Raw genomic sequence first — 24,569 nt, forward strand, 5'->3', positions numbered from 1 at the left:
TTCTGGAAAATCTGGATAGCATATTACATAATCGATGGAAATCCGGTCTCTGTGACCTGTGCTAGTCATAACAATTACAGAACTACTAGGGCCCCTTCACCTTATTCCTTCTGCAGGATCATTGCTGCCATGAAGGAGTAGCAGCGCTACACCAGGAGTTGTATTCAATTTAGGTGGAAAGGTTTGTAAAGTATTTGTAAATTAACCTTGCCTGTCTTTATATTTAGGCATCTTCAGACTGGACCCTGCAAAAAGTTCCAACATGTAAAAGTGGATACACTGACCCAGCCAGAATCCATCTCCACAATGTTTGTGCCAGGTAAATCCTGAGGCTCCCCTCTGGGTTACATATTGTACATTGCCTCTGCATCGTACCTGCTTCCTGCCCATAATATAAGTTTACACACTTACAAACCACACCAGTCTATTACCTCCCTTCACACAGCCATAGTTTTCAGTGTGAAAATTCTAGTTGCCCCAGTGGCCACTAGCGGGAGCTGACAACCTTGGAGAGCAGGCAAGTATGTTTTAACCCCTTAACGTGGATGGCCCATTATGAACAATGACCACCATACCAGTCCAAGATATCGGACCCCCGTTGATCTTACATTTATTACCTATCCAGCGGATAGGTCATGCATTTTGTGCATGGGCTAACACTTTTAAAAAGTGACTGTCAAAAGTATTGATCAGGGGTCCTGCAGCCGAGTCCCCTGCTGATCACTAGAATGAGGGGGCTGCAGCACTCACCTAAACTCTGTACACCTTTGGTTATGTTCGCAAGCTCTGCAGCTCCCTCATTCTAGTGTCAGCAGCGGGACTCCCACTGATCCATACTTCTGATATGTCTCTATGACATGTCAAAAGTTTTCTGAAAGTGCAGATAGTCTTTAAGGGCTTCTACCCACTAGCGTTTTTTTTTTTTTTTAACGCTGCGATATCGCTGCGTTTTTTTTCAATAACACTTTATAATGTTAAAATTGCATCGCACAAAAATCGCAAAAGCACAAACTTGCGATTTTTGTGATGTAATTTTAACATTAGAAAGTCCCATTAAAAAAAATGCGGCAATATCGCAGCGTTAAAAAAATCGCTAGTGGGTAAAAGCCTTAAGGCTGCAGCCAGCTTTGGACTTGTGGTTGAAGCGACTTTTGTAATTTTTTCATTGTTGCATTCCAAGAGCGATAACTTTGTTTTTCTGTCAACATATCCCACCAAAAATAAGCCCTTTTATGGCAAAGTACTGGGGATACAAAACAAACACCAATTCCACCATCATGTTTTGTTTTCATGCTATTCACTGGGCAGTATAAATGACATGTCAATTTTATGCCATGGGTGAGTGGATAAGGGAATACTAAATTTTAGGCCTCATTCACACGGGCTCTGTCTGCGCGCATAGGAGGTGCACACAGAACGCACTTCTATAGAAACCAATGGGTTCCTATAAAAGCGTGCACATGGACAATTGTTAGATGCGCAGAATCCACACATCTAACAAAGATAGGACATGTGAGTGCAAACTCACATGTCGGCTCCAAGGTGCACACAAAGATAGGACATGTCCTGTCTTTGCTGCGTGATTTCCATACACCCCTATGGGAGCTGGAAAGCACACAGCCCACAACTCAGATCGTGTAAACGGACTATTTCAAAGTAGTTAGAAATAGCCTGTTCATCTAATATTTGGGGCAGTATAGCTATGAGCTATGCATGCGGCTACACTGCGGGCAGACAGCGCTTCTGTGAATGAGCCCTTATACAGCTTTAGTAGTGATTTTACAAATTTTGAACAATGACAATACTTAAAAAAAAAAGTATTTTTGGGTCAACATATTTTGAGACCTATGACCTTATTTTTCTATCAAAAGAGGGATTTGTTTTTCACTCCAAGCTATAGTTTTTATGTTATATTATGTTATTTTGTTTGGGTATATATGACCTTTATGATCACTTTTTATTCCATTTTGTAGGCGGCAGAATACAGAAAAAAAACCTTCAATGCTGGCATTGTTTTGCAGGTTGTGTTACAGCATTAACCATACAGGTTTAATAATATGATCATTTTATAGTTCGATCATTAGGGACGTTATGATGCAAAATATCTTGGTTTTTTTCAATTTTTAGCTATAAAAAGCTAAAGTTTACTGTAAAAAAAAACATGTTTTTCTTCTTTCAAAAATCTTTATTCATCTTTTTTGAATATATTTTTTTTAATCCCCACTATGGGACTTGACCATGCAATTGTTTGATCAGTTCTAGAATGCACAGCAAAATTTCTCTTTGTAGTGTATTCTGACTGTCAATTAAAACTGTCAGGCATTGTATTAGATCCTGCCTCTGGCATTGCTTAACCCTTTGCAATCCAATTTTGGATTCAGAGTTTCCTAGGGGGCTTTCTCTTTCTGCCATTATACAATGGCGCCATCTGCTGGCTAGAGCCAGTACTGCAGTATGGGACATGCTGGAGAGACCCCTGACAACAGAGCGACTAGTAATATACAGTAAGAATACCCTGACGGATGTCTTCCGACATCAGAGCTGTACAGCCTTCAATCAGAATGTCTGAAGACGGCAGACAGTGGATTGGAAAGGGTTAATAGGAGTTCAAAGATGGCAGACTTGGGAGCCTCATTTAGCCCATTAGCACCATGTGATCGCATTTAGGGGCATTTCTTGTTAAGAAAATGCCACCTACTAGTGCCGTACATTTATGGGAGAAGTTGAGAAGGGGTTAAATTGAAATTTATATTATCACAGGAGAGTCTCAAGAATAGAACTGCTGCAACATAATCAGGGTTAATGACACTCGGATACATAAATTTGATATCAATGGAAACAGATAATTTTGATAACTGAAAATTTTTGAGTATCTAACAATAAGACTGTCCTTGTTGCACAGAGCAACCAATCACAGCGTAGCTTTCATTTTCAAAGCTGCTAAGGTAAAATGAAAACTGCTCTGTGATTGGTTGCTCTGGGCAACAAGGACAGTCTCAAACCCTGTGTTACACACACATTTGCACAGAGTTTTTGCTAAATAGCCGTTCATATTTGCATGTGCAACACCGGTTTTTACTGCACTTTTACTGCATGCAAGTCATGCGCAATTGCGCACACAAAATAACGAGCAGCAATGTTCTCAGCCATTGAAATGGCCAATTAGTATAATGAGTTCCCGTCTAAACCAGCCTTATGTATTGAATGGAGACTACCTAATCAATTATAATCCATTCTGTTCCTAAGGATCTTTCCCTTCAGGGCAACCTATAGACATGCGCCTCTAGTGCTAAGTGTAAAATACAGCACAACGTAGCCCAGTAGCTGTAAAATATGAAAATATTGGGAACCTCCATGGATAAATGATTTTTGTTTCTTCTTTCCAGCTGCTTGGTGCATTCTTGGTCGGGATTGACTGTACCATTCGTGAAGTTGACCAGAAGTCTGGCTGTGGCATTGTTGGCTCTGAGTATTGTGTCTCCATCTCACCAGGAGCCTTCAAAAACCTTCTAGCTGAGATGTGTCTCCTTCTGATGACTTTGTTCCAAGTGCTGTCTCTTAAATCCACATAGTGGGGAATGTATTTGCTTGTTAAAAAAGGGAAACCCTCCTAGAACTGATATCCCACTTTTGAAATGCCTCAAAACATATATTTAACACATAAAGGATCTTGGATAATCTTGAGGAATATCTGGGGGGGGCTGATAAAATAGGTCCATGGCACAGATCTTCTCTCTTGTGCATGCATGATGAATCCTCCTGCATTTGTATATTACCACTGTTGTAGATAGTATTGCCTTCCAGAGGAAATCTTAGAGTAGAGAATATTTAACAGAAAAACAAGTGAGCCAGCTGACCATATTAACTCCGTACATTGCTGGTCTGTAGTACTGGAACGTACACACTGTTGTGGTAGAGCTACTTATGTTGTTAGTTCAGGTTGTACCATCTGTTGAGCAGTGTTCTTCCCTCTGGTTCCACTGGCGTCATCCACTGATGTATGGCTAGACGCAGAGAGCTAATATAACAGCTGGTAAATAATAAAGTTCTTTTTATCCTGGAATGATTAATATGCAGGAACATGGATTTTTTTCTCTTCAAATGTCATGTTTGATATTCTATAACTCTGTAAACTGATTACTATTCGTATGGGTTTTACTAGTACAATGCAAGTTGCTAGAAAATGTCATTCCAAAGGAATTCTTTATGATAGGATATGTACAGCCAAGATTATACTCAATAAAAGTCTTGACACTACTTTGGATTCTCTTATTTTAACCATAAACCATTTTTTTCACTCTTGGTAGTAATTGCTATTGCTTTAAAAATGGCTCATGGCGCTATCCAGAACCGCTTGTGATGGAGACATGAAGAGTTTCAAGTGAAGAGAATGATGCCCAGCTGTCTCTGCATTGTGTCTGGGCAAAAATATCACCGTAAACTTTTGGATGTGTTCATGAGGGCATATGCATTTTGGGGGTAGGAGGGGGGATGCTCCTCTACTAGGCTGCATATACACTTTGTGATCAGGAGTTTATTCTTAGCATGTTACTATTTACCATGAATGGGAATAAAACCCAGGTCAAGGGAGAAGAAAACATTGCCAGAATAAGTTTGCTTCATTTGCAAGCTCTATTTTTGGCAATTAAGAACTAGCAGGAGGGATGGAACTTCCAAAGCTAATGTGTAATGCCGGAGTGAAGAGCTATTGTGAAGTTTGTACCCGTTTTGAAAGAGTCTTGAAAGCAAACTCAGCTTCTCAGAATAAGTTGTTGTGTGTGTGTGTACATGAGCAATAACCCTATTTTTCGTCATTACATCACTTGTATTTTGTATTTTTTTACTTTCCCCACTGCAGGATGTACATCTGATTCTCTATCCTCTTATGACTATTGGGAGAAGCCTGGGGTCTGTGCTGTGTGAGACATGTTCTATAGAGTGTACACAGAGAACTGCAGCTCCTACTCTCTAAATGTCCGTAACACACAGACGTAAAATCATTATGAAGGACAGTGTACAGGATACGCATCCCCCAACCCTGTTTCCCCCGTATCCAGGTTTCTTGTCAATCACTTGAGAACAGGCAATGTAAGCTAAGAGGAAGGCAGACAACAGCACGTTAGAGTACTTTTTTAGCACAAAAATGTTAATTTAGGTAAATAAGTGTTGCTAGTTACCACACAGGCTATCACAAGTTGTTTGAAAAGTTAGTGACCATAAAAACAACCATAAGTCTTGAAGGAAATGGAGATTGCTGTATGTAAGCACTCAAAGGATCACAAGGTCAAGTACCATAATGGACTCATAAGTGTTCAGAATAGTTTAAAATGCAAAAAAAAAAAAAACAATGCTGTTTATCACCATCAAAGTAGTAAAAGTTAATGAGTATGTCGTGTGCATTCCAAAATGGTACAAAAGGGAAAGCATGACTCATCACACTAGAAAAAAAAGGTTTCATAAAGCACTGTTGATAGCAAAATGGAATAAAGTTGTGGCTCTCAGAATGCAGCTACACGAAAAACAAAGCATTGAAAAAATATATTTATTATGCAAAAGTAGTAAAACAAACTGTATAACATTTAGTATCACCCTAATCATAATGCCTCACATTTAGTGCATATAGTGATCACTGTAAAAATGTAACCCAAAACACAATGGTGGATTATTATTGCTGCATTATAAGGTCTCAGCTGCAGGAGTAAGGGGATCACACACCCCTATTTTTCAAGTTGCATGAAGCCACTAAGTAACTTACATTTAATTCTAATGCAGCTAAGTAATATAAGAGGTATTTACCTATAAAGGGGTTGTACCAGGATCACAAGTTATCCCCTATCCAGAGGATAGGAGATATGTAGATCGGTGAAGGTCTCACTACTATTCTCTTCCACTAGGACTGCCGGAGATAGTCCAAGTAAAAGCTCTCGGGTATTTCCGTCAGCCCCTCTGAAATGAATGGAGCTATGGCTGCGCCTCCTCAGCCAACACTCCCATTTATTCTGACATCATTGCAGGGGGAAGAATTAATCCTGCAATGACAGGAGAGGGAGACATGAGACTGTGTGAATTGGAGATAACTTGTGATCTTGGTACAGCCCCTTTAAGGGGTTTTACATTATTTATACAAGAACTCCTATTTATTCCATATTACATCTACAAACTATTCATTGACCTATAGTAGATAAGCGAGCATTGTTGAATCATAAGAATCACAGATAAGAGATTTCTGGAGTTTAAGCTTTTAAAAAGAAATAAAGTTAACTTAAATAAAATGAAATCCAGAACATCTGGACAAGTAGAGTGGCCGGTGTGACATCTCAGAACTTATGCATTAGTTCCATAACGGCAGTAGTCGTGCTCTGCCCAAATACATAGGCTCCACAAAGAACAGAGATGATCCCCCAGATGGTGAGGCATGATCTGCGGATAGAAGAAACATTGTAGCAGTTGTAAGAAATCATTTGTCTACCAGCACTCAAGCCATGAAGTTTTGTGCAGCAGTTCTTTAGGGATAATATACAAAATCTTTTATGGAAATGGTTTAACACAGGCTGTATAATTGATAAGAAGGTGCAATGTGAAGATATGGGGTCTGCGAGCTGATACTGAACAAACAGCCCTTGTGCTCTTCCCAGACCTTTGGCCTTTCAGCTTCGAGCTCTGAGATGACAAGTATTGACCAAGTCACAGCACAATTCAGTGGGACTGCAAGGCTCCGTTTCCTTCAGAGCTTCCACCATAAATGCCATTAAAAAAAACAAAACTGTAGACCTTTTTTCTGGTAAAAATGACAGAAACTGGACAGACCTCATTATAGGCCTTGGGTTCCAGCAGGTGCTACTAATTTGTCCTTTGACAAATCCAGCATTCCTTTTTGTGTGCGTTCCATGATGGAAACTTTAAACAGAAATATGAACCCAACCTAACATTAAAGGAAGTCTGCCTGCCAATGTTTGTATATGAAGCTAATCCTAATATACATTACTTTTTTTTTTCCTTTCTACATGCTTTAAAATTCAAAATATTCAATTTTTCTTACTTCCAACACAGTATGTCAAACAATATAGAACCCCGTCTGATGGGTGGTTCTAATGCCAAAGTTGTCCGGGCTCTCCTCCCCTTCATACTTGGAAGCACACTCCCGGCTGGAGATGCCGTGTGTCTGCGCCGCACTTCCAACCTTGGCGGATGCACTTCAGATCATTGAGGCTACATGTGTCATTGCGGAAGCACAGATACTGGAAGGGTGGGGGAAGTGTAGAGGGAAAGAGAACCTAGATGACTTCAGTGTTACGCTTCCCATAGGATGGTTCTATGATCTTTTACATATTGCGTGGTAAGCACAGAAAGGGAGATCTCTCACATTTGAAAGAACAGAGAAATGTCGGGAAAAAAAGGAAGCAGTTACTTGTATCTGTCATTGGCATATTGCATATTGGGATTAGCTTCATATACTAAATTTGGCTGACAGTCGTCCCTTAAACATTAGCTCAGAAATCTCTTGGGGAAATGGCTGAAGGTCCAGCGATCATTCTAGTGATCCCAATCAGAAGTAAAAAAATAAATAAATAAAGACTCATTGACCAAGCCGAGTTCACATGTATTCACATGGTACAGGCTTCACATAATATAGACAAAAAGGAGCATAGCAATCAGATCACATTGGAAGATGTGAAAATGTTGTAATGAGCTTCTTGTTCATACAGACTAGTTGTTCATCTGACTGTAGACCGTATGCTCATTGCTTAACATAATCTGCTACCTGTTTTGGGCCATCGAAATAAGGGGTTTTTTTTTTCATTGACGCAATTCAAAAGGTCAAAACTTTATTTTCCATTCAACAAAGCTGTATCATGAGTTGCTTTTGATTACTAGTAGAGATGAGCGAGTATACTCACTAAGGCTAACTACTCAAGCGAGTAGTGCCTTAGTCGACTATCTCCCCGCTCGTCTCTAAAGATTCGGCTGCCGGCACGGGTGACAGGTGAGTTGCGGCAGTGAGCAGGGGGAGCGGGCAGGAGAGAGGGATCTCCCCTCCGTTCCTCCCCGCCAGCACCTGAATCTTTAGACATGAGCGGGCAGATACTTGACTAAGGCACTACTCGCTCATCTCTAGTTACTAGAGTCTTAATTTTTATTAGCAATATTTTGGGATGTATATAACTTGCTGATTAAAATTTATTCAATTTTTGGGGGAAGATGGAAAAAACTTGTGTAAATATACTACTCATATTTGGTAGCAAGAGCATGGATTGTGGGGAAAAAAGGCATTTGCGTCTCCACATTCCAAGATCCATAACTTTTAACATAACTTTATGAGGGCTTTGCAGGTCAAATTGTAGATTTTATTGGCACCATTCTGGGACAAATAATTTTTGGTTAAACCTTTTTTAATAGAACTTTACATTTTAATAGTAATCCTTTTGCAATCATTTGATCACATGCATACTGCTTGATATACTGAGTATTGCAAAGCAATACTGCATGTCAATGAATCACTAATTGGCAGTCTATTAGGTCATGCCTCTGGGTGTGGAGAGTTAATGGGCTAAGAAAGACCCCTCAGTGTCATGCTCCTAAAAGCCCATTTAGACTCAATCATTATCGCTCAAAAGCCATCTTGAGTGATAACGGTTGCGTCTAAATGCACCGCCATTGTGCATTCTTCATGCACTATTCGTTCATCGCTGATTTTTTTAGCAAGCTAAAAGTCAGCGATGACTCTTAACAGCGCCGCATGCTGAGTTCTCAGCGGGAAACCACTCGAAAGCTCCAAGAACAAAGCAGCCGTTAAAGGGGTTGTCCCGCGCCGAAACGGGTTTTTTTTTTTTTAAACCCGAGACAACCCCAATGCAGGGGTTAAAAAAACAAACCGGAGAGTGCTTACCTGAATCCCGGCGGTCCGGCGTCTTCATACTCACCTGCTGAAGATGGCCGCCGGGGTCTGCTCCCTCCGTGGACCGCAGCTCTTCTGTGCGGTCCATTGCCGATTCCAGCCTCCTGATTGGCTGGAATCGGCACGTGACAGGGCGGAGCTACACGGATCCGGCATCCTGCACGAGCGATCCCATTCATAAAAGAAGAAGACTCGGACTGCGCAAGCGCGGCTAATTTGGCCATCGGAGGCCGAAAATTAGTCGGCACCATGGAGACGAGGACGCCAGCAACGGAGCAGGTAAGTATAAAACTTTTGATAACTTCTGTATGGCTCATAATTAATGCACAATGTACATTACAAAGTGCATTATTATGGCCATACAGAAGTGTATAGACCCACTTGCTGCCGCGGGACAACCCCTTTAACATATACAAAGCAGCTGCTGTTCTTTGGAGTTATCAGCAGTATCTCGCTCCGCCTTCATTTAACTCTTAAGTAGATAATTAGCGACTTAGCGACTTAACAGTTTACACAAAGATGATAGCTGAAAAACCACTGAAATGACAGTTTGAGTGACCGTTTTGAGCGATCATCTTTCAGTGTAAATGGCGCTTTAGCTTACAGGGTTGCTAATGACCGTGGCATGCAAGGAATCAAATTGCCGTAATTAGAGGTTACTCTGATCCCATCTGTCAATCACAGTTGTGCTCACACAATCTTTATAAATGTATAAGTGTACATCATGGAGCCTTATGGTGAGGCAGTTCATGACGTACATTTATGTCATAAAATGTCAATGTCTTAAAGGGATTGACCAGGATTAGGGAACTGCAGTAGTTTTTTCTTTGGCCTCTGTACAGTATTGCAGTTTAGTCCCATTAATTTGTATCTCTGTAGACATGAATATTCTAAAACTATTTTTGCTGCTGAAAGTATCTGGGAAGAACTGGAGGCCTCAGGGAACATGCTCCATGTTCCCTCCCTAGAACTCCGGCCCAGAAAAATACGGAAAACTAGAACTGAGGACCATACATCTCTTAATTGTTACTCCCCCATATATAAACAGTATGACGTGTAGACCACTCACTTTTTCCTCTGGTCCATTACTTCTGTTTCCATTGCACAAATCAAGCACAGCCCTATAAAAATCAGATAACATACACTAGTGAAAAATATAGTCAGGATATGAATGACATTTACATAAACGGTGCCAATTAAAATCTTATCTGCTATTATTTCTAGGGAATGATTCAGCTTTCCATTGGTATAAGAGCTGACAGGTGGGAGCGCTGTTGTATCGGTTCGTATACAAGATAATTACCATTTGTCACCACAGCTGACAATGTAAGTGAGAATAGCTAGTAGGTACAAGTCACATGATAAATGTCTGACTTCGTTTATTTGGCAACAAATTATGCAACATAGTAATTAGGAGACTTTTACCTCATGTCTGACACCTGATGTAACGGATCAGTCTTGATAACCCAGCACCAAACTTTGGGAATAGCTAATGCAATTTCGGATGTAGAACTTTTGGTCAGGGGCAAGGAGTAAGCTTACCTGGGAAGATGAAGATGAAGAAGGCACTAATGCCTCCTATGACTGAGATGACCTCGCTGATGTCCGGTACAAACAAAGCAATGATGAGTGTAACCAGGATCCAGAGAACAGTCAGTGTGACTCGCACAAATCGTTCATAGGAAACAGTTACGTATGCAGTCATGTATTTGTGATCCAACCAAGCTTCCTGAATGACAGATCTGTGGATGGGAATATCAGAAAAATGTGGATTCTTGAAGGAAAGTTTCCATTGGAACAACATTCTGCAATATTAATCTATTCAAATACACTGCACCTATAAATATTAAAATTAGTAAATGTGTTCCATGCACTGCTTTTTAATTACATGATGCTTTATTATCTAGCCAGACAAAAAGTTAAATAGCTAAATTTGCAAATTGTTAACGGAGCCGTGCGTTGTGGGAGCTCAGGTACCTGGTACATAGTTAGAATGGAGACACTGGGGAGAACTTACTAAGACTACTAGTGTTTTTTACAGGCCAACCTAAATCCAAAATACATTAAAGTCAAATGCGTCAAATTTATTAAGAGTTGCACACCTTTTAATAAACTTGGTATTTTTTTGGCTGTCCATGCGTCGCAAATTGAAATCTCCTCATGCTATGAGCAGGGATAGATTTGCATTATAATTTATACCAATGTCTGGCATAATCGATCGTAAATCTGTTACTATTACTATTAAACTCTCACACACTTTTCTCACCACTTTTAAAAAGTAGTGATGTAGCATAAAAAGGTAAAATGACAAATTTTTAGGCAAATGTGACATGCGCCATAATTTGCTACTTTAATAGCTCCACAATTTTATTGTAGCTAATTTGATACCAAATTTCCCTCACTAGGTCACATGTCTGACAATACAGCAGTGACAGCAACTGTAGTGTCCAGAAACACCTATTTCCGGCCCCTCCATAATTGACATACAGGTCATGTCTTTTATGTGGATGCACTGTGCAAAGTGTCTTGTCTGTTATGTGTATTGCACAGCTGCAGCATTGAAGAGGTTAATATCTAAAAAGTGGCTGGGATATGTATGGGAAAGTAACAATTGTGTCTAGTCATGTGATGTCTTACCTTCTATAAGTATGAGTGATTGAGAGAAAGGTGAGGTATTCTATTATCTTCAACAGTAGAAAAAGGAGGGAGAGTGCTGGCCACATAGGGGTACCTTCATTCCTCATGTGGTGAAGTGATAGAAGAGGAGGAAAGGTACCCTGATGCCCTCAATGCTGGGAACCACCTCTGAGGAGTGAAAGGAGTAAAGGATCCACCATGCAGTGTCCACTTCAAGAATACTGAGTGAGTGTCAGCGGAGTGTTGCATTTCCCCTCTGGAGTTATTCCGAGTCCCAGAGTGTGTGTGTGTCTAGGAGTGGAGCATTACAGATAACTTAAACCAGTGGTGGCAAACCTGTGGCACGCAGAGCCCTCCCTGCTGGCATACGCACCATCCGCTACTCACCACAGTTGTGAATTTTTGTAGGACTGCTGCAGCTCTCCTGACGGTATTCACTCAGCTGCACTGCTAGCGGAGCTGATCCCGACGGACACTGTGACGTCAGTGTGCAGCCGGGATCCTCCTTCCTCCGGCTGCACACACTGACGTCTCACTGTGCACCTGGGATCAGTGCCAGCAGCAGCGCCAAGCGGAGGAGGAGGGGGTATGTATATGGGTCTCAGGGGGCGGCACTATCACTACTGGGGCTGATATAGGGGATACTATTAGTAATAGTGTCCCCTATATCGGCCCCAGTAGTAATAGAATTACTACTGGGACCACTGAGGAATGTCACTAATACTGCTATGGCTACTATGGGATGCCACTATTACTAGTGGGGCCACTGTGGGATGTCACTATTACCGCTTTGGTCACTGTGGGATGTCACTATTACCGCTAGGACCACTGTGGGCTCCGGGGGTGACTGTTACCGCTGAAGCCGCTCCGGGGGTGACTGTTACCTCTGAAGCCGCTCCGGGGGTGACTGTTACCTCTGAAGCCGCTCCGGGGGTGACTGTTACCTCTGAAGCCGCTCCGGGGGTGACTGTTACCTCTGAAGCCGCTCCGGGGGTGACTGTTACCTCTGAAGCCGCGCCGGGGGTGACGGTTACCTCTGAAGCCGCTCTAGGGGTCACCATTACCATTGAAGCTGCTTTGGGGGTCACTTACTATTGAAGCCGATCTGGGGGTTACTATTACCGCTGGGGCCACTCTGGGGGTGACTATTACTGCTGGGGCCACTCTGGGGGTGACTATCACTGCCGGGCTATGTTTACACGTGCCGGAAATGCTGCAGAATGTTCTCCGCAGAAATTTTTATGGCAAATTCCGCAGCATTTCCGCATCCAAAAGTAGTCAAAATCTGCACCTTGTCTATTTTAAAACAGCTCTGTCCTATTTATAACGACGAAGGTAAAAAATCATACGTCATGATAAGCCCCGCCCACTGACATGTTGGCACTTTGCGATAAATAAGTGGGTTTTGAGTTGTTGTTTGGGCACTCGGTCTCTAAAAGGTTTGCCATCACTGACTTAAGACTGTAGGCCCGATTTCATCCAGTGTTCTCCTCCCTGACAGTTTACTGAAAAGCTGTCTTTCCTGCATGTGCGAGTAAGCTGTATTGTCTTCAAGTATACAGTAAAGTTCACCGGTCACTGCCTGTTCCCAGTGATTGAGTTTACAAGTTCAATTCGTGTGTGTGGACTCTTTTTATTCTACCGCCGGATAATAAACCGTGTGAAGGAACAATGGCGTCACAAGTCATCCAGTTCACTACACTTATTCAGGTAACCGCCACTCAGCGTTGCCTGTAAGAGGCCTAGCGGTGCCTTTGCCGAGGTTCCGTGCGTCCCTCCGGGGAGGAGTCTGATAGAGCCACCGTGACAAGTGACACCTCTACCCCCCGCCAGCTCCTCAGCGGGGGTCTCGTGTCTCGGTCGCCATGGGGTACCGCACAACAGCACCCTGTGATCAGCTTTTTGTTCTAAGGACTATGGATTGTCCAAAGCTTATACCTCCGCTCCCTGCTCAGGGTACGTCCACAGATTTTGGTGTGCAACTGCTGCAGATGTCATCCTTTCACATGAAGGAATGATATCCATAATGAAAATCCACTGCTTAAAATGAGACATTGTGGATTGAGAATCTGCACAGCAGGCCGGCTTACAATGCTGAGTTTTTACCGCAGAGTGTGAATGAGATATCTCTTGAAATTCCAGAGTATGGGAGACACATAGGATATGGTTGTGAGAGAAGCAGACTAGACGAGAGCGCAGGAGGAAGAATTGTGAGATTACGTGTGGATGAGGTGTCAGTATATTAAGAGATAGGAAGCAGGTTGAGGACAGCCTTGTATGTCACTGATAACTGTCTTCACTGGGCAGTGGGCAGGACATGGGGGGGGGGGGGATTAGCAGAGGGGAGAGGCAGGCCAGTAATGGTAATTAGCTGTGGTCTGATGGGTGCTTTGAATGAGAGGATGGAAAGATGATTAATTCTATTTTCTCCATGTTGAGTTTTAGAAAGTGGGTGGTGGGGGGGGGGGGGGGTACCTATATCTGGAGTAATCCTTTAGCAACAAATTCGCAATGTGGTATAAACTAGAATATCAGAATCCACTTACCTTCCCAGTAAGAGTATGATTGGGTAGATGGTGATAATGGAGATACCAAACAACAATCTGGCTACTATTACCACAGCATCAGCCCCTGGGTAGGACATCAGGATGTCCGCTGCTACACTTTCCCCAAAAGTAAGGAATCCATAGATGCCTAAAGGTGGAGAAGGGAGACAACAGTTTTCATAGGGATGAGTATGTGAATATATATATATATTTTTTAGAACCCGCAATCTAATGTGGCCAAACTGTGCACCAGAAATTGTTGCCTTTCAAGATAGCGTCTTTCCTTTTGACTTGATTGCTTTCTAAATATAATTGGCATATTATATAGTTATGCCACTTGGGAGATATGTTTATAAATTGTTGTTCCCCTATCCAATCCGCAGTGCAAGCTGCAGAACGCAAAAGTCTTACATGACTGTTATATTCATAGCGTGAACAGGAATATACAAGTGCTGTACAAGTACACTATGCTGGGGATGTTGCAGACTTGCTTCATATGTTTATTTAGGAGGAATAAGTGACCACAGTTGCACATTAGAATAGTAGTGATGCATGAATAATCAATGTCATAAATCCTTAAATGCGTTATCCCACCAAAATGACTGATTGATCAGTGGGGCTCAGACTGCTAGGACCACAAGGGATCACAAGAACGAACATAGTGTGTGTGTGTGTTGGGGGGGGCAGCATATGTGATCACCACTAAATTCACTTTTATGGGGCTGATGGAGATAACCAAGCAATGCACATGGCTATCTCCTTAGACAGTGAATTGAGCGGTGGTCATGCATGCACACCACCTCTCCATTCAGTAAGGGGACTCAGGATGTCACGTTTGCGTGATCCCTGGGGTATCCACCAGTCAAACTCAGTCATTTATTACCTATATTGCAGATAGTTGATAAATTATTTTGATGGAACCACCTCTTTAATAAACCAGAATTCTCCAGTTTAGAAAAATCAGATACACCTATTCTTCACCATTCTAATGGCCAGTACAATTACAGGGAAATCTTTGCAAAAAATGAGAGTTTTGTCTTTACCTGTTAGAGAATAAATGAATAGACAGATCAGCATGGACACCACAGATACCACAACCCAGTTTGATAGACTTTTGTTCTTCATACTGCTATAGATGGTAATACAGGCTTCATGGCACTGCAAGACAGAAACAGATGGCTTTCAGAACATTGTCCATTTGATGGGTAAGTCAGATTAAGATGGCCAGATTGCATTGATCCATTGCAAAAGGGTTAAACCAAGGTTATAATGTAATTCTTGCTTCGTTTGAAAATGTACATCTTCCATTGTGAGTGAATGAGGTTGGTTAGAACCCCATCCACTAACAACTGTACTGTAGCCGAATTTTGGCTGCGGAATGTACTTTGGGATTCTGCAACAAGTCATCTATTTGTGAATTCGCCCTAAGGCGGAGTGCAGACGGCCGGGTCGGATCCGGCTGCGAGAATTCTCGCAGCGGGACCTGATCCGAGCGCCTGCAGAGAGCAGCGTGGAACTCACCAGCTCCTGCAGCTCCAGCTTTTTCACGTGCTGGCTGCCGTGCAGCCGGTGCGTGCGCAGAGCGGAGCCGGCAGCTGGTGAGTGGCGTTTCTGTGCGGGGCTCTGTGAGCCCCGCACTGAATTAAAGCATGCCGCGGGTTGTCTGCGCGAAATAACACGCAGTTTGCCGCGGTTTGTTTTCTGCGTGTTATTTCGTGCAGACAAACCGCGGCCGTCTGCATAGGATTGCGTATTGTAATGCAACCCTATGCGGAAATTCTGCGGGGAATCCCGCCGTGGAATTTCCGCCTGTCTGCAGGCGCCCTAATGGACAGTTTTTTCTGTCGTCTGAAATAATAAACTTTGTTGCCCATAACAATCAATTGCAGCTTTCAAAAGCACAATTAGAAATGAAAGCTCCTATGGACAGTCTTTATAAATCTTCCCCATTATTTTAATTTTATCAACTTAAATCTAATTAATGAGACTAGAATGAAATACATGAGCCATCTTCTGCCACTGTGCATGTATTACAGGATACAGCGGCACCGATTTCAGTTATTGAATGCACTTAGAAAAAATCTGCATATTGTTTGTGTCAATAAATTAGCATTTGTAATATTTTATTTTCTGGAATCTGCAGTTTTTAATTATTTGATTCCACCAATATCAGCAAATTACCTGAAAGCCAAAGCAGATGGTTGGAATCACACTAAACATTGAAGCCAAAGAAGATATGCTGAAATAGAGCAAAACAGAGCATGTTATAAAGCAGTCACGGGTTACATCTTTTTTCCACATTTTACCATGTGTTTGCTTTATTGCCTTGAGTCTCAACTACAGGTGAACCCCGATCACATCTGTATCTGACCAGACAAGCCAGGGGGCATTCACATTCTGCCAGAGAATGATGGGTGTAACTATGAGATCATCATGGACCCTGCAGTTGCTTAGGAGCCATTGCCGCTGTAAGGCCTCATGCACACGGGCAGATTTTTTCTGCGGAATGCGGAGAAGGTGTGTACCTCTGGGTTCCACAGCAATAACCCTCCATAACACGCTATGGAAAAATGATTCTTAATGCACACGAGTAGAAACCAATTCCAGTTTCCGCTAGCGGATCTTTTAAAAAATGCTCTATTGTCCTACGAGCTTTGCGGACCATCCACAGTAAAAAGAAGCCAGAAGAAGACAGGTACACACGGACGCCAGTGAAGAAGACAACAAGTATGCAGGGTCAAGGATGGAGTCTGGACCTGCCGTGTACATGAGGCATAAAGGTAGCCTCAAGGGTGAGACGTAGCTAGTGAATACTGGTGGAAGGTAACTTTTCTATGGGCTGGAGAACTGAAACATTTCCCTGTTCCCACGACAAAACAGCTAAGGCTCAATTCACATCTACGGTAAAACGTCAGTCACAATTCCATTTCTATGCTCCAAAAACAGAAGAGCAACAGAATTATGATTGAAGCCATAACACAAATATGAATAGAGTCTAAATGGAATGCAAAATTCTAGTATGAAATGCCCCATGTCAATTTATGCTGTGGATTTGCAATGCAAAGGGTGAACTCTGCAGCATTTCTGTAATAGAATCCATAATAAAAAACGCACCGTTTTGGTGTGATTTTTGCCATTGCAGATTTTCAGACGATTTGTTGCCAATGGCTACATATGGATATACTGCAAGTGACTAAAGATCACTGCTATCCCCCCTTCCCCACACTTGTTAGTATGTCACATAATTAAATCATGATGGCTAGGATTGCAAATATTCACTACAGAGGGTTAATACATTATTAATGATTGCTAGATGCAGTAAGGATGAATCAGATCCCAACATTTAATGTGGAAAGTGTGAACAGCAGACGTCCCATTGCTAGGACAGTATAGACAGACATTGGTGAATTAATGCTCTTAAAGCCTATATGGATTACAAATGTGAGAGAACATGTGCTGAATATAGAATACGGATTTTGAATCTGTTGATTTTTAATCGTAGTTGACATATGGGGATAGATTATCTGATGATTTAAGATTTACAATCCATTATTAAAATGTTCATAAATTACAGGTATTAAAATGGTCTTATGTGGAGTTTATTTTTAACGCATGCCGACACTGGGTTTGAAATCTGAATAGATATAGATTCTGCTGAATATAGATCACTGTAGATGAGCAGAGAAGACCACTTGGATGGAAATAAATTTTAGGGAAACTTTGTAAAATATCACAGAATTACAAATACAGTAAAACCTCTACTAAGACCGATCGAGTAAGGCAGTGTTTTTAGCCAAAATTGTCTCTAGTAACATTGGTTGCTTCTAACAACACTGGCATGTGCCAATGTGACCTTGCTGCTGAACCCACATTATCTCCTGCTCAGCATCTCCTCCTCCTCCTGCTGCTGATGCAACCCACCCTTCATCATCGGCAACAGGTAATACACCACTACAGTACAATTGCACTCCAATGTAACAGCACAGAGAACACAGTGATAACACTGATAGATAATGATGTCACCTGCAGTTATATGTAACACCACAGAGAACACAGTGATAACGCTGAGGACAGATAACGTCACCTGCAGTTCTATGTAACACGACAGATAACACACAGTAACATGTTCAATAACGTTAAATGTTCATTTATTTATATTCATTTATTATTGTTTTTGGTATTAAAGACCATATTTATTCTCCATTAAATGTGGTTTGGTGTGTTTTTTCAAATGTCTAGAACAAATTAATTGGATTTACATTGATTCCTATAAAAATAATTACCTCGAGTAGCAACAGTTTCAGGTAAAGGTGATCCCTGTGTTTCCCCCCCCCCCCCCCATTCCTTACACTTTTCACTGTGGGCTCACTGCACCCCCCATAGTCAGAAGGAGACTGAATGGAGTGATGGCTGCACAGTGAAGTCCTTTCATTTTCAATGGGATTGCCAGAGGTAGCCAAGTACAAGTTCTTGGCTATTTCACTTAGCCCCATTGAAAATAATGGATTGTCAGCCACACATGTATTCAGTCTGATGTATACATGGTGTGTGAGAGAAGCATCCTGAGTGACAGAAGAGGGGGTCATGGGATGCCCATTCTCAGAATCGGTGGAGGTCTCGGTGCTGAGACCCTCAACAATTAGACTTTTATCATCTATCATATGAATAGGTGATTAAAGTTTCTTAGTACAACCCCATTAAATTGGAATAGTTTAGTTAGATTACATCCCATCCTGTACTGTTTCTTTACGTCTTTTACATAACTAAATGGTTTTTGTCTGTATTCCCAGTAAAGCTCTTTAAATAAGTGAATTCCAAATTTGATTTGTGGGCAAACTCATTAGAGCTTGGACAGGGCGTACAAGAACAGTATTTATTTGGAAGGCTCTGGCCCATATACTCACTTAGAGGGATATTCATGTCTATGGAGAACATTGTGTTCTGTCAGGTAAAACTTCACAATGATTACCACAGTCAGGTAACAAGCAGCCAATGTTCCAAGAATACTGCAGGATAATAAAAAAAAGAAAAGAAACATCAGTATCAACTATAATTCCCAGAATCCCAGTTACCAAAAAAAAAAGTCTACAGTCTGCCATCTTAACTCATTTATAAACATGGGCACTGTTGTCCTTCATACCAAGAACAAAAACTAGTCTCTTGTAATGCTGCATTCAACACATGTCACAGTATAGATACATGTCGCTCACAGGCTATGCATTTTCTTACTGGAGGTCTCTGTATAGAATAGCAGCTACGTGATTTATTGTGTTACAGCTGCTGAAATCATAGCTCCAGTGCTCAGTACAGCTTTTTATTGTCCTCCATGATGATATGTCTTTGTGAGGTACAGAGAGTTAGAGAGTAGAATCTTTTTTCTCTGTGAGCAGTGTATAAAGGAGTGCATAGTATATAGTCTCCAGCCACCAGCTCAGAGAAAACTGAGAATTAGCAGCACCTATACAGGGGGGAAAAAATGGGAGAAAATGTAGGATTCTAGCCATACAATGGCCAGAAATAGTGTTATTCCTCATGTACACACGGCAACTTATTCTGTAAAGTCATCTGAAATAAGCAGAAACTGCAGTGACACAAGAACATTGATTCAATGTCTGACACCCATTTGCCACTGGTACGTAATTTGGGAGAGGTGTATGGGTATGCAATTACATTTGACAGGTTAGTTAGCAGGCTTGTCTGCTTGCATTGCTCCATAAGCATTTGACACGATATATAAAAAACCTGGACTGTAATAGAAAATCTTAGATTCCTAAGTGCGTAATGTATTACGGTTGAACTAAACACTAAAACCTACTCCAAAATACCATAAAGACATCCATTCATGCATGTGATGTGCAATGCTGGTGTCTGCACATAATGGACTCAAAAGAGCAAAAATATGAATTTGGTATTAAAAGCTAATTACCTAGAATATAAGCCCCCAAATCATCCACCCATATCAAAACGGCATGTGTGATAGATGGCTTAGGGTTCCTAGGCACAGGCTTAAACACCTGTAAAAGTTATGTAAGCTTCTATGAAAGTCCTATATGCATACAAAATGTTTCACCAATAAGCACAACACGCGGAATATCCATATAATGAGATGAAAGCAAAAACGCATAGACACAGAAGATAAGGCATGTAGTCCCTTGCATTACGGTTAACACAGACCAAGCCTTAGTGAAATGCATGTTGGGCGTAGTGGGTTCTCCCTGTTTTTGTATGCCATATTAGATGTACTTGCAGTTTATGATATTTATGTGTTCATAGGTAGAGATGAGCGAGCATACTCGCTAAGGACAATTACTCGATCGAGCATTACCCTTAGCGAGTACCTGCCCGCTCGGAAGAAAAGGTTCGGCTGCCGGCGGCGGGCGGGGAGCAGTGGGGGAGAGCGGGGAGGAACGGAGGGGAGATCTCTCTCCCCCCCACCCGCTCCCCCTGCTCACTGCCACAACTCACCTCTCACCTGCACCAGCAGCCGAACCTTTTCTTCCGAGCGGGCAGGTACTCGCTAAGGACAATGCTCGATCGAGTAATTGTCCTTAGCGAGTATGCTCGCTCATCTCTATTTATAGGACTTGTGATTATATGAGATTATTGCATGAGCACGGGCACTTTAGTATATATGTATGATATATTAATTTATATTGTAGTTTGATGCACTTTTAGGGGGTTCTAGTTTGGTATCTATCAGATTGTATTTATTTGTGAAATACATATGCAAGGGACTACATGCCTTGTTTTATCTTCTGTGTTTTTGGTTGTATCTTACTGTATGGACTGTAAATGTATATTGATAAAATGTGGCTTTTTGGTATTATTTGTGTCCAGTGTGTGGTCTTTGTTGGTGACGTTTTTTAAACACTTGTTCAAAAAAATAAAAAAAGCTGTGTTTTTCATTATTTTTTTTTATTTTGTAAACATTTAAAATATGTTTTTTTATCTACTGTCCTATAGAGAAGTTCATGAGAATATGTGAAAAACACAATTACCATGAAATTGCTTGAGAAATATGCACTTTTACCATAAAGTGTGAATGCAACCTTTAGGTGGTTTCATCACATTTTTTCGTCAAAACATTGCTTTTTTTACAGCATTTCTTTTTTTCGTTTTGTTTTTATAAAAAAAATGTTGCAGCAGATGTTAGCTCCAAGCCAATATTGAAGTGTAAAACAGACTAAATAAAAATAGTCTATTTCTTGTGGAGTTATTCATCATTGATTGTACTTTTTTGGGTCACTGGTGTATTTGTCTAAACACATTATGTTCTAAATTTAGCAATTTTTCATACATTTTCCTTGTATTTTTTATTTATTTATTTTTTTAATCTATGACTGGAAAAATGCATGAACATATCTCATGTAGAAATGTAATATGAAAAAATACCACCCACAACCGCTTGTCAAAAGAAAAAACTTGGAAATAGATTATGGATGGGCAGCCAATGCAGCGACTGGCATAGTGCAGAGGTGTCTGAGTAACGGCTGGATAGAAAAATGAGCCTAGCTGCCACATTAGGTATAGATTGGAGTGGAGCGAGTCTAGTGCAGGGGAGGCCGATGAGTAGCGAGTTTCAGTCGTCAAGTTGGGAGTGGATGAGGGCGACCACGAGTGTCTTTAGCGTGTTCGTGGTGAGGAACAGATGTATTCCCCAGTCGTCTCCACGACAGCACCAATTGAGATTGCCTCTCCCTGATAGGACAGGAAAATACTGAGAGGTTAAAAGCTCCCCCCCTTCCCCACTTTCCTCAGTGTCTTCCTGTCCTGCCAGGAGGCAGGATCTCTGAGAGAGGCTGGTGGAGAAGCCAGCCAGAATCTACTCACGGGCGGATCGGAGGGCAGTGGGTCAGCCTGTCCTCCCTTCCAAGCCAGACGACTCCCAGGACGCCACATGGGGTGGTAGCCCCCGGGCCAGGTTCCTCCCGTGGCGGCCCATGGGGGGTACAAAGTGGGAGCCTCAGTCCCCCTCCTCCTCCTTGCAGAGTTACAGCTCGGCGCTCCAGGAAGCCCTTTGACGGCGGGGGCGGGGTGTCGCGTCACGTGTCCAGCGCGATGACGTCATCGCGCTAGCATCAGGAGGCGCACGGAGGGGGCGGGGCTTAGCGCAGGAGCACGAAATTCAAAAAAAGGAACCTGCGAGAAGCCAGAAGGTGGACCAGCACTACAAGTCGCAAGGTGTCTGCAGCACCGGTATAGTAATGAGTGCTCCAGCACCAGAGACAGCTGAAACCTCAGCCTCAGCGGCCGTAAGTAGCCAGTGCGGCAAAAATACAAATGCAAAATGCAGTGTATTGTGTATGGAAAATTGCATATTTACCTGCAAAAAATGCTCTCTTTTGTCAGGGGGATAAAAAAGACGTCCCCTCCCCCGAGAACAAAACTCAAAAAATGCGTGGAGTGCGGGACGAGACTGCCAGCTACGTACCAGAGGCCTCTATGCAAGGCATGCGCAGCTAGGCTAGTCAAAGAGGAATCGGGGGGATTCATGGAGGACGTTAGGAAGCTGGTGAAAGTGGAGGTTCGATCAGCCCTAACGTCGCAGATAGCGCCGCCAGCTAAGCGCCAGAAAAAGGCGTATGTTCCCAACGAGCCTTCCGACTCCGAGAGTTCAATCGGGTCGGAGCAAGAGGAACCGGCGGCCGAGGAGTCCTCAGATGATGAAGACTACAAAAAGTACCTTTTTCATCAGGAGGACTTAACGGAACTAATTAATTCGGTCAGGGCTACACTAAAAATGGAAGAGCCCAGAGAACCACGCACCCTGCAAGATATTCGGGGGACTGGGGGAGAGGTGTAGGCATACCTTCCCTGTCCACAAAAATATCACTAGAATCATCCAAAAAGAGTGGAAGAAACCCGACACAGGTTCCTTCTCCGCTACAGGGGTAAAAAGAAGGTACCCATTCGAGGAGGAAGTTTTCGCAAGCTGGGAGGAGGTACCCAAGGTAAATGTCCCAGTAGCCAAAGTAGCTAGGAGGACGACCCTGCCCTTCGAGGACACCGCACAATTAAAAGATCCCATGGATTGCAAAGCTGAAGGCCTCCTGAAAAAAATCATGGGAGGCAGCGGCAAACATACTTAGGCCAGGGATCGCAGCCACCTGCGTGGCGCGGACTCTGGGGGTATGGCTAGAACAGCTGGAGCTACATTTAACCAATAAGATGCCAAGGGAACAGATCCTAAACTCTCTCCCTATCCTGCGGATGGCAACAAATTTCCTAGCAGATGCCACGGCCGAAACAGTCAAGCTCTCGGCGAAATCTACAGCCCGGTCTAACTCAGCCAGAAGGGTGTTATGGCTGAAGTCGTGGTCAGGCGGCCTAGTCTCTAAAAACAAGCTATGCGCCCTCCCGTTCTACGGTCAGTTTCTGTTCGGACCGGATTTAGACAAGATCCTGGAGAAGGCGGCCGACAGAAAGAGGGGATTCCCGGAAGAAAAACCACAGAGAGGGAAGACCTTCTTCCGGGCTCCAGTGCAACAGCCTGAGACCTACCGAGGCAAGGGGAAGACGGGATGCTGGAGTTACCCCAAGGGGGGGCAGAAGAAGGAATATCCTCTTTAACCCCCAACAGGGGGAGCCAAAGCAGAGACCCTGACGCCATCCCCGTGGGGGCAAGGCTGGGGAGCTTTGTGGATCAATGGGCCGCGATTTGCGAAGGCACATGGATCCCAAAAGATCTTACAGCAGGGATACCATATAGAACTGGTGTCCCTCCCCAAAAGGAAATTCGTTACCACGGGAGGCTTAGGGCAACAGTTACACCTACTAAGGCAAAGCGTTCGGGAGCTGCAACAACTAAAGGCAATATCCCCCGTACCGCGAAACGAGGAGACACATGGCCATTATTCCAGGCTCTTCCTAGTAAGAAAACCCTGCGGGAAACAGCGGATGATAGTGAATCTGAAGCCTCTGAACGCCTGCGTCAAATACAGGAAATTCAAAATGGAGTCCATCTCAGCAATAAAGTTGATTCCCAAAGGGGCCTACATGGCATTCATCGATCTAAAGGACGCTTATTTCCACGTGCCGATCCACGAGGGGTCCCAGAAATACCTAAGGTTCGCAGTGGATATGGGCAAAGGAATAGAGCACCATCAATTCAGATGCCTGCCTTTCGGGATCTCCTCAGCTCCCAGAATTTTCACCAAAATTATGGCAGAGGTAGCCGCCTACCTGAGGAAGAAGTCGGTCCTAATAATACCCTACCTGGACGATATTTTGATAATAGCAGAGTCCAGAGAACTCCTAATGAAACACCTGGAGATAGTGCTAGAACTTCTCCAGTCCCTAGGATGGATCATAAACTGGAAAAAATCCAGCTTAGACCCCGACAGGGAAAAAAACGTTTCTTGGCATAACACTCAACTCAGAATCGCAATGCTCCTGCCTGCCCGAGGAGAAAATACAAAAAATCCGAGGGCTGGTCAAAACCTTTCTACGGAGACGATCATGCACAATTCGGGAAGCCATGCCTCTCCTGG

The 24,569-nt window shown here is 42.7% G+C and overlaps 2 protein-coding genes across 6 annotated transcripts in view; one reads left to right on the forward strand and one right to left on the reverse strand.

The window, feature by feature from the left end:
- NECAB2 (N-terminal EF-hand calcium binding protein 2) overlaps positions 1 to 4,257 on the forward strand; it is a 257,914-nt gene extending 253,657 nt beyond the window's left edge. For all 4 annotated transcript variants that reach the window (XM_066582214.1, XM_066582210.1, XM_066582213.1 and 1 more), the window contains 2 exons: positions 228 to 319; positions 3,387 to 4,257. In XM_066582214.1, the coding sequence (XP_066438311.1) occupies positions 228 to 319; positions 3,387 to 3,415 (121 nt within the window). In that variant the 3' untranslated portion in view covers positions 3,416 to 4,257. The remainder of the gene's footprint in view (positions 1 to 227; positions 320 to 3,386) is intronic.
- SLC38A8 (solute carrier family 38 member 8) overlaps positions 3,637 to 24,569 on the reverse strand; it is a 34,449-nt gene continuing 13,516 nt past the window's right edge. Inside the window, exons 4-11 of one of the 2 annotated variants that reach the window (XR_010787075.1) lie at positions 18,984 to 19,085; positions 16,261 to 16,318; positions 15,123 to 15,237; positions 14,080 to 14,227; positions 10,439 to 10,638; positions 9,966 to 10,017; positions 5,797 to 6,420; positions 3,637 to 4,018 (exon numbers count right to left, since the gene is read on the reverse strand). Coding sequence is in view for 1 of the 2 variants with exons in the window: in XM_066582209.1 (XP_066438306.1) it covers positions 6,318 to 6,420; positions 9,966 to 10,017; positions 10,439 to 10,638; positions 14,080 to 14,227; positions 15,123 to 15,237; positions 16,261 to 16,318; positions 18,984 to 19,085 (778 nt within the window). In the remaining variant the exon portion in view is untranslated. Of the gene's footprint in view, positions 4,019 to 5,526; positions 6,421 to 9,965; positions 10,018 to 10,438; positions 10,639 to 14,079; positions 14,228 to 15,122; positions 15,238 to 16,260; positions 16,319 to 18,983; positions 19,086 to 24,569 lie in introns of those variants that run through there. The other variant, XM_066582209.1, reaches the window with a different exon arrangement.

The sequence above is a fragment of the Eleutherodactylus coqui genome, chromosome 11 (genome assembly GCF_035609145.1).
Source record: "Eleutherodactylus coqui strain aEleCoq1 chromosome 11, aEleCoq1.hap1, whole genome shotgun sequence".
In the NCBI taxonomy this organism is placed as follows: Eukaryota; Metazoa; Chordata; class Amphibia; order Anura; family Eleutherodactylidae; genus Eleutherodactylus; species Eleutherodactylus coqui.